General features: G+C 38.2%; 2 protein-coding genes across 2 annotated transcripts; one reads left to right on the top strand and one right to left on the bottom strand.

The window, feature by feature from the left end:
- Positions 780 to 5,889, top strand: LOC104790614 (WD repeat and HMG-box DNA-binding protein 1-like). Its single transcript, XM_010516393.2, has 12 exons — positions 780 to 1,214; positions 1,320 to 2,443; positions 2,577 to 2,753; positions 2,848 to 2,961; positions 3,437 to 3,541; positions 3,885 to 4,019; positions 4,115 to 4,170; positions 4,260 to 4,362; positions 4,455 to 4,571; positions 4,903 to 5,029; positions 5,128 to 5,258; positions 5,371 to 5,889. Exons 1-12 carry the CDS (start codon positions 938 to 940, stop codon positions 5,491 to 5,493), a joined length of 2,589 nt encoding a protein of 862 aa, XP_010514695.2. The 5' UTR covers positions 780 to 937; the 3' UTR covers positions 5,494 to 5,889.
- On the bottom strand, positions 6,455 to 7,104 carry LOC104790612. Its single transcript, XM_010516392.2, has one exon. The coding sequence runs from the start codon at positions 7,100 to 7,102 to the stop codon at positions 6,539 to 6,541; it is 564 nt and encodes a 187-aa protein (XP_010514694.1). The 5' UTR covers positions 7,103 to 7,104; the 3' UTR covers positions 6,455 to 6,538.

Genomic DNA, 10,445 nt, shown 5'->3' with positions numbered 1-10,445 from the left:
AGAAGGTTTATCAACAAAGATGAGAGATGATTGAGAAGCGACAACTTTGACTTCATCCCATTCCCAGAAACAATAGCATAAATTGATGAACTTAATTGCAGCCCCACTTCGATTTGCACCCAATAAGATACGAATCTTCCTTGTTATAGCACCTCCTTGCATATTTATTTGTTTCTACCTCCATCTCTAAAATATCCATAAGAAAGGATCACTTTTATTATACGCAGATAGTATCTGCCAGATATGTATACTCATCGAGAGGAGTATAATTCGAACATGGATTTTATAATGTAGTGCCAGAATTTTTACTTGAAATCGATCAAAAGATCATATTTTGTGAAATCAAAAACGAAAGGAGAGATTCAATCAATGGATTTCATTATGCTTATGGTTACAAACGTTACCTTGCAAAGCCGGAGACTCGTCGGATCGATTTGGTGTCGAGGTGAAGCGTCGGAGAAGGATGAAGAGAAGAGAAGTGATTCCGGCGGAGATCAAGCCAGGAGCTGATGTGGATAATTCCGACGGAGATGAAGCGTTCGAAATAAAGAAGGAGAAACTAATTTGAAAGAGAATTGTTTGATTTTGTGTATATAATTTTGTGCTAGTTTTGGACTAAAAAATTAAAATTGTGCTATTTACGAGAATATCTCTTATTCTTATTTATTTATTTTTTTGTAATTTCTGCATTTTTGCAAGTTATTGTATTAATATTTAGTATATTTACATTTCCCAGTTCGAACTACATTTTTCGAAGACAAAAGAAAGTAAAAAAAAAAGAAAAAAAGAAAAAAAAAAACCCGCGCCTCCCATGGTGAGACTGGCGCCAAAATCAAGGTTAAGAGGGAAAATTGCCCAAATCTCTCAATCAGATAGAAATTAAAAAAAAAAGAAAAAACCCTAGAGAACCAAACCAGCCAGAGAATCGACATTTCCGATGAAATCACGATCCTTAAAGCTCCGGGAAGCTCATAAAGTTGGCGGAAGCGCCGCCTTCTGCTCTATCCTGTGGGACCACAAAGCGGAACATTTCGTGACCTCATCTTCTTCGGATCCCTCAATCTCCGTCCACGACGGACTCTCGCCTTCAACTTTACCCCCGACGATTCTCCGTCATCACCAAGACGGCGTCACCGCATTGGCTCTCAGCCACGACTCTACTTTCCTCGCCTCTGGATCTATCGATCATTGTGTGAAGCTCTACAAGTTCCCAAGTATATTATTATTCACATCACTTTCCTTCTCTTTCTCATCACTTACATTTCAGTTTGTGTTGATAAGTTTTTCTGTGTAAATCTTTTTTTTTTTGCCGCGTTTAGGTGGGGAATTTCAGACGAACGTAACGAGGTTTACGCTTCCGATTCGCGTGCTTGCATTTAATGGCTCAGGGAGTCTATTGGCAGCTGCTGGAGATGATGAAGGAATCAAACTTATCAACACATTTGATGGTTCTATTGTTAGAGTTTTAAAAGGTCATAAAGGACCTGTGACTGGCTTAGATTTCCACCCTAATGGTGAGCTCTTGGCTTCGATTGACTCAACTGGTACTGTCTTATGCTGGGAACTCCAGAACGGAATCGTTTCGTTTATCCTTAAGGGTGTTGCGCCCGACACAGGTTTCAGCACTTCCATTGTGAATATTCTTAGATGGAGCCCCGATGGAAGAACCCTTGCCGTTCCTGGTTTGAGAAACGATGTGGTCATGTATGATAGATTCACTGGGGAGAAGCTTTTTGCCTTGAGAGGTGATCATCTCGAGGCTATTTGCTATCTAACCTGGGCTCCTAATGGCAAGTATATAGCTACATCTGGTCTTGATAAGCAAGTGCTTCTCTGGGATGTTGATAAGAAGCAAGACATAGACAGACACAAATTCGAGGAGAGAATATCTTGTATGGCCTGGAAACCAAACTGTAATGCTTTGTCTGTCATTGATGCCAGGGGCAAATATGGAAGTTGGGAATCTTTAGTTCCATCATCCATGATCTCTCCTACTGTGGGTATTCCAGACATACTACCAAAGAAGAGGAATGAAATTCTTAATTTTGATGACGAAATTGAGGAGGAACTTCATGGTGCATCTGAAAGTTTAAATGATTCTTTTGTAGATAGTGATGATGGAGAATCTCATCATACTAGCAGGAAAAGACTGAGGAAGAAAACTTGTTTTGACGATGATGTTGATGCATATGAGGAATTTAATGATGGGAGTAGCTTACCTTCGGCATCTGAATTCAGGAAAAAGTCACATCGAGCACATAGAGAAAAGCAGTATGCAGGAAGTGGGGCTTTTAAAAGCACTGCAGCATCAACCAAGTACAAAATGCAAAGTTCCTTTCAACCTGGTGCTACACCACTGGAACCAGGAAAACGGACATTCTTGTGTTACAATATGTTGGGATGCATAACTACAATTGAACATGAGGGGAACTCCCGTATTGAGGTACTTGAGGCGTACATTTGTTACGTTTCTAACTTGATGTTTTACTTTTATAAGTTTTTCAAAAAGAAAGAGTCATACACTTGTTTCTTTTGTGTAATTTTTAGTTTTTCTTTTGCTTGCACTTGAAATGCAGACAGATTTTCATGATACTGGAAGAGGTCCACGAGTTTCATCAATGATTGACATTTACGGCTTCACCATGGCATCAATCAATGAAAGTGGATGTGTGTTTGCAAATCCCTGCAAGGGAGAAAAGAACATGAGTGTTCTGATGTATCGTCCATTTAGAAGCTGGGCCAGTAATAGTGAGGTTAGACGATCATTACGTACACAGTATTCAGCAAAAATTACGGACCAGGATAGGAAAATATATGACTTGGTTACTTGTTGATTGTTTCATCCAGTGGACGATGAGGTTTGAAGGTGAAGAGGTGAAGGTTGTTGCTAATGGTGCTGGTTGGGTTGCTGCAGTTACAAGCCTCAATTTGCTTCGCATATTTAGCGAGGGTGGTTTACAGGTTTCTTCTTTTGCACTTCTTTATCTTGTGTCATAATTCATTCAAGATGATAGGCTAAACAGCCGACTGCTCATAGTTTGCCACTAAGTGTTGTAATGGTTTATTTTTTTGTTTAACTTGCTCTTGTGAATTTTGCCTTGGAGTATTCACAGATGAAAAGTTTCTATTGACGCAACTATATAGTNTACCAAAGAAGAGGAATGAAATTCTTAATTTTGATGACGAAATTGAGGAGGAACTTCATGGTGCATCTGAAAGTTTAAATGATNCAGCTCTTGTAAAACACTGAACTAATTGAAACAAAACGCTTGTAAAAAAAAACAGAATTTAACAGCAAACAGGAATATCGCATATAATCGGTGTATTTTGACATGAACAGATCTCAGTTTGAAACAGAACGCTAGTGTGTAATATGTTCTGTAGTATTGAAATACTTTGTTTATTTGATCTGATAATTTATGGTCATTTCTTGCAGAAACATATTCTTTCCCTTGATGGGCCTGTAGTCACTGCTGTAGGACGCAAGGATCATCTTGCTGTGGTAACTCATGTTTCAGACTGTCTTCCTTCCAATGAACAGGTAGGTACTATTTCTCACTGGTTCGTCGCTTAGATTAAACTTGGAGTCACTTGGCCTCCCCTAGATAGTAAATAGTGGAGAAGGGGACATCATCTATACGTGTTGATACCGATACATTGGGATAGGCTTTTTTGGTTTTTGCTGTGGTTTCACTCTACAAAAATTCAGTTAATACTATATGTTTAAAATATTTGAGGAAAGTTTCATACAAGCACATGTTGGTATCATCCTCTCATATAACATATTTCAAGATGATCGCACTAGATCCAAACGACAACAAATATTCAGTCAGGTTATTATCTACCATGCATCCTCGCCTCATCATTGTTTCAACAATTTCCAGGTGATGGAATTTAGAGTCTTAAACATATCAAAAATGACTGAGGAGGTGAAAGGCCGTGTTGCGTTAACCCCTGGCTCACGTTTAACATGGATAGGATTCAGTGACGAAGGTTCTTTGAGCTCATATGATTCCAAGGTGTGCTTTCTTGCATCTCTGCTCACTCATTTGCTATTGCTTTGGTGCTCATTGCATACAACACGCACTACAACAAAAAAATGTTTTTCATACAGGGCGTGTTGAGAGTTTTTACAGGTCAATGTGGTGGCTCATGGATCCCAGTCTTCAGGTTTCTTGCCTTAGCTATCTACAATTTCCAAGAAGGTTTCTTATGTTTATTCAAGATGTTTGTACTTACTGAACTCATTGTAATTGCAGTACCAGTAAAGAGAAGAAACAAGAAGAAAACTACTGGGTCGTTGGCTTGAATACAACCAGTGTGTACTGTATAGCTTGTAAACACCCTGAGATTTTCCCACAGGTAATATATTATTGTTCTCGATGCTAAGATGTTTAAAATTTTCAGAAAAATAGGCTGCTTCACTACTATTCTTCCTGCCGTTTCATTTTCAGGTGACACCAAAACCAATCTTAACCATACTGGACCTCTCTCTCCCGCTTGCATCCTCAGATTTAGGAGCAGCATCTCTAGAAAATGAGTTAATGCTAAAGCAGCTGCGTTTATACGAGGTTTTCCTTTCTACTANACCATTTAGAAGCTGGGCCAGTAATAGTGAGGTTAGACGATCATTACGTACACAGTACTCAGCAAAAATTACGTGCCAGGACNAAGCAGTATGATCTGTGTCCCCGAAGTTTTAGCTACCGAAATGTGTGGGAATTAGTTAGTTGTTTTGGGTAAGCAACATGGATAATATATCAGGAGAATCTCTGCTGTTGTGCAACCTTTGTTTCCATACGTTAATGTGTGGCCAAACTAGAGACAGAACATCACAAAATCTGCTGAAACTAGTATCAATATCGATGTATTTGACCAATACCAATACTTTCCTAATCTCAGACTCAACAAAGAGTGGACGATATGGCTTCGGCCGGGGTGGATACCACAGCACTTGAAGATGAAGCTTTTGACATGGAAGTTTCTCAAGATAAATGCATATTAAGGCTCATCAGCTCGTGCTGTAATAGTAAGTTAATTATTTATGTGTCACACATTTGTGTGAAGTCAGATTCTAAGACCATTATTATTCAGGTTTTAACAACAAGATTCTTTACATTCTTTCAGGTGACAGTTTTGTAAGGGCCAGTGAACTTATGAGGCTTTTAACTCTAGAAAAATCAATGAGAGCAGCAATTACACTGGTTACAAAACTCAAGCTTCCTTTTTTGGCAGAAAAGTTTTGCAGCATACTTGAGGTACTCTAGAAGAACTTTCATTTCTTGAATATCGCACAAAATAGAAGAAGATAAGATACAGACCACCATTTCTTTTCTTATGTAATGCTAGCTTCTGGTTCTTAACTAACAGGAAAGGTTGCTTGAAGAAGCTAACGAGGCGACAACAAATCCTTCGCAGAATCCAAACAGAGAAGTAGTTACGAGAGTTGAATCCAAGGTTCAGAATCCTCCAGCTTCGGTCCAGACTAGTTAAAACACAGAGGCAGTTATGAAATCTTCTGCAACTAAGCTGTCTGCTACTACATTTGTAAGGAAAGCAAAAGTTTCAGAAGGTCTTAAGCTAGGGAAGGAACAAATGAAGAAAGACGAAACTGAAGATGTGAAGATAAAAGAGATCAAGAAATTGAATTTAATAAAGAATCCGGTGAACAATGTTAACAAAGAAGACAGGGGACTGAGAAAGGAAGTGAATCAAGAAGAAGCTCGACGTTCTTCAAACCCGTTCCTGAAATCAACTGTTTGATGATCTTATTTGGATGTTGTTTTGATTAAAAGAGTGATGGATACATCTGTTTCACTTTATTTTATATTATGATCCTACAACTGAATGATTACAAAAACTTATGATACAGGATTAGTTAAAGAATCATTATCAAAGGTATGGTGAAACAGAAACTTGAACTGTAGAAATTCTGCAATCAGCCACCTGTTGAAGCTTTCTCATTCTACATGATCATATGGAAGGATTTGGCATTGTCTTATTCCACGATTTTTCTATGAACATTGTCCTCAATCTTCACAGCTTCCTCCACACATTCTTTCCAGGTCGTCTTCCTGTATTTGTCTTCCTAAGTGTTCCTTTGGACAAGAGCTGCTTAACGTACACCACTCACAAAGGATCTGTGGAAACTTCCCATTGCTTCATCCACGCTCAAGATACCGTATCACATACCACCGTCGAGGTGCCCAAATCCAAGCCTAGTCTTAAAGAGTTTCTAATTAGGTTTTTGGTGCTTTTCCTTTTTACATTTGGATGTATCGTGGCCTATATAACGGTTTAATAGTACGCTTTACCATATATATATCTATGGTAAAGATTGCTTGATACATACATACTCATAGATCTTTCATTATAAAGATTGCTTGATACATACATACTCATATATATATTTTTTTGGTGCAAACATACTCATATATAAAATACATGCGTCTTTGTACAGCAAATAATATTTTCTATTTAACCAAGACATAAAATATAACTTTGAATGCCCCCGAATCAATTAACACAAAATGTGGACTCATACATGAGTCTTCTCTTCCAGTTCCATTGTTTTAACATTCACTTCTTCAACGGTTGTGTTACAGTTTCTTGTTAAAGAACGTTCACTTTGACTCTCCGCATCTAACCCTTCCAACTCTCTAACCCAGTAACAATGCACCACACAAGCCAAAACCAGAACCATCATCTGCAACGGAATCATCACCATGAAAACCCCACATTCTATCCTAACCAAAGCTTTAGCCTCTCTAGGGTCCCGTGGCGATATCAGAAAGGAAAGACTCTGATTTTCTCTGCTAAACATCATAAAAACTGCCATCAACTGACCCGTCAAAGAAGAAACATGAAGTGTGACTCGCCCGATGAAACATGATCTAGATTGGTCCAAAGAGGCACCCGCAAAGGAAGAGATAAGAGAGAGGAGAGAGACAGCGAGGACGGCTAAACCGAGTGAAGTTGGAGGGTTTCTAAGAATAATGATCGGTACGAAAGAACAGAGGGAGAGGATGAGGAGTGTGAGATTCAGACACGATACGAGAATGTTTTGGAACAAACATAACTTTCTCTGAAAATAAGAAGCCATTGATTTTGTATTTGTGGAGTTTGTGAAATTAAAGTTTATTTTCAAGTTTTATACAGAGAAAGTAATAACTAAGCGCCCGTTGGGGAGAAGTTGTAACGGCTATGAATCATACCCTATGATGATAAGGCTCAACCTCAACGGTTCTATTGACAATAGGACTTCTCAAGAATATTTTAGTAGTTTTCTTACCTTCGTCTCATGAAAATGACGGTCATATATATTTCGAATTACTAACAATATTTCATCATTATTGCTTTTGTAAATGATATTTCATCATTATTGCTTTTAAAAATGTCTGAAAATAAATTGTTACTCGCGCGAACAGAAATTTGGAAGACATTCTTTCTTTATATATGACTAGGATAGTATCTGGCCGCCGCGCGAGATAGTTTTTTTTTTGGGTTAATTTTGTGTCATGTTTGTAATTTAAAATCATTATTCTTACTACAAAACTAAAACAAAAAAGTCATTATTAATATAGTTTGTGACATTGTTCATTTGTAATATTTTTTTTCTAGGTTTTTCTTATTACTTTTTCCTGATTTTTTCTTTGGCAATGATTTTTAATTATTGTAATGAAATTATAGACTAAAATGATAATTTTTAATATATTATATTGCATTGGAGAACCATTTTTATTGTTAATTGTGTTTTCGTGTTGGCTTCTTTTCTGCCGCGCGAAATAAGGGGCAAGATCAAAACTCAAAACTAATGTAGAAGTTTTTGAGAAAACGAGTAAAATTGGATAAAGAAATAATGCATTTCATGGTGGTTAAAGTGAAGCTCCAAAACGATTTTCAAAGCTTACCTTGAAAACTGTCGGAAACTAAAATCTTGACTTATGAAAAAAAAACTTTTCATATCTACAAGCTCTCTACAAAATACATCTTCTTTCATTATCACATTAAAACCAGACAAATCCTATTTTTAGATCTTGAACATAAAAAATGGCATACATGTTCAAAGTTTCATTAAACCAAACACACACTAAATAACATTTGAAAACCAATACTACAAATTAAAGGCCACTAACTACGACTGAACTCTTCTTGTTAACCACATTTGTCCACTCTTATACACAGTAAAGGATAACTGTCCAGACTCAACATCATCAGCTTCGTGCAACGTGTTCCCTTGTGGTGACATCACCTTCAAGCACAAAAGAGAACGTTGCAAAAACTTCCACTATGACCAACCGAGGTGATTGATTGAGATTGAGGTGAAATCTATATATGATCTATTCAGATAATGAACACAATTCCTAACTTGCCATTGTTTTATACATCTATATAAACGATGGGCTATATTGATACAATTCTATCACTTGTTAGATCATCGGTCAGACAACTTTATAAACCTACAAGCTTGTTTCAGGTTTCAGATTTTACCATTAACCAACCGAAGTTTACTCTGTTCTACTCATTGTAACTTCCAAGAGAAGGGCTTAAATAATGCAGGGTGATAGTACGACACGAACTCCGGAGATCAATGGATTCTCGAAGAACAAGTCGCAACTTTGAGTTCTATTATCTTTGTATCAATGGATCAAAGAGTAAGAGAATTCGAAGACTTGGAACAAGAGAAACTTCTCTTTTATTAAAATTCTTTAAACGGCTGTCGTTCACGTTACAAAAAAAAGAGTATTTATATGTCTCCGCAAACACAAAACCCTCGTAGGAACTTGTCGAGCAAGTAACAACTACACCGACTTAAGAGAAACCCAATAATAAATAATAAAGCCCAACAAAACTAATAAAATAAATATAAAGTCCAACAAAAGAATTAGAAGATGTCGCTACATCAGGTCGCCAGGGGTGAAGAAGAATTCGTCCTCGAATTGACGTCGTCATCATCACTAACATACGAGAATAGGTGCTTAACGTTAAAAACATCGGCTGTATGCATGTGAGGAGGCAAACGAAGTCTATAAGCATTATTATCAATCTTCTCGAGAACCTCTAAAGGACCAATCTTACAAGCCTTGAGCTTGTTGTAAGTGGATTTAGGAAATCTATCCTCTGTCAGAACAGCCCAGACCAAATCACCAACGTCGAAGTGTACGTCACATCTGTGAATATCAACATCAGCTTTATACTTCACGGTGGCAGCCTCCAAATTAGCTTTGACCTGGTCATGAACAGATTGAAACTCTTCAACAACATCACAAGCCCTCCCATGAAAACGTGTACGATCCGGAGCTACATTTAAGTCAAGTGGACCGCGGGGAACAAAACCATACATCACGCGAAATGGACTAAATCCAGTGCTACGATTCACCGCATGATTATGCGCAAACTCTGCTTGACAAAGAACCCTATCCCAAGAACGAATATTGTCACCAACCAAACACCGCTAAAGATCACCTAATGCTCGATTAGTCACCTCAGTTTGGCCGTCCGATTGAGGATGATAGGAAGAAATCATATCCAGACTAGTGCGTAATAATTTCCACAAGGAGCGCCAAAAGTGGCTCAAGAATCGAGAATCTCGATCAGAGACAATGGAGAAAGGAAGGCCATGGAGACGATAAATCTCTCGGAAAAACAAAACAACAACTTGGGACGCATCTGTCGTTTTTTTGGAAGTGAACCATCTTAGAAAAACGATCAACAACCACAACGATAGAATCATTACCACGTTATGTTCGCGGTAAGCCAAGAACAAAGTCCATACTAATATCAGTCCACGGTTGTGTCGGGATCGGCAAAGGCAAATCCAAACCCACATTAGAGGCTTTACCCTTTGAAGCTTGACAAACTCCGCATCTGACAATAAACCCCTCAACATCCCTTCTCAACATCGGCCAAAAATACGAGTCAGTCACCAACTTTAATGTCCGATCACGTCCAATGTGACCTTCACCATGCAGTTCCCGAATAACTTGAAGTCGAAGAATACAGGCAGGAATACAAAGCTTTGTTCCACGAAACAAAAATCCATCGACCACCAAATAATCAGAGCTACGGTCCAGCTCAATGTCACTCCAAATTTCCCAAAAAATGGATCCGTAGGATACAACTCCGGTAACATCGCAAAACCGGTGATAGACGTATGAGACGTCATGAGAAGTGAATGTTGTCGACTAAGAGCGTCAGCCACTTTATTAAGCGATCCCGTCTTGTGCTTAATCACAAACGTAAATTGTTGCAAATAGGCAAACCACAAAGCATGTCGTGAAGAAACTTTATCTTGAGCCCCCATATGCTTAAGTGCATCGTGATCAGTAAAAAGCACAAATTCTTTGTGAAAAAGATAGTGACGCCAGTGCTTAATGGCTTGGACCACAACATATAATTCAATGTCATACGTACTATAACGCCCACGCGAGCCCGCTATTTTTTCA

The sequence above is a fragment of the Camelina sativa genome, chromosome 6 (genome assembly GCF_000633955.1).
Source record: "Camelina sativa cultivar DH55 chromosome 6, Cs, whole genome shotgun sequence".
Lineage (NCBI taxonomy): Eukaryota > Viridiplantae > Streptophyta > Magnoliopsida > Brassicales > Brassicaceae > Camelina > Camelina sativa.
The sequence above is the reverse complement of the archived record's forward strand: the minus strand, read 5'-3'. Positions and strand labels throughout refer to the sequence as shown.

Bases quoted from the DNA above. Each gene is read 5' to 3' on its own strand.
- LOC104790614 (XM_010516393.2), top strand. From the start codon at position 938: ATGAAATCACGATCCTTAAAGCTCCGGGAAGCTCATAAAGTTGGCGGA. The intron at 1,215-1,319 runs GTATATTATTAT...TGCCGCGTTTAG, and splicing joins GAAGCTCTACAAGTTCCCAA to GTGGGGAATTTCAGACGAAC. The intron at 4,171-4,259 runs GTTTCTTGCCTT...TTGTAATTGCAG, and splicing joins TCATGGATCCCAGTCTTCAG to TACCAGTAAAGAGAAGAAAC.
- LOC104790612 (XM_010516392.2), bottom strand. From the start codon at position 7,102: ATGGCTTCTTATTTTCAGAGAAAGTTATGTTTGTTCCAAAACATTCTC.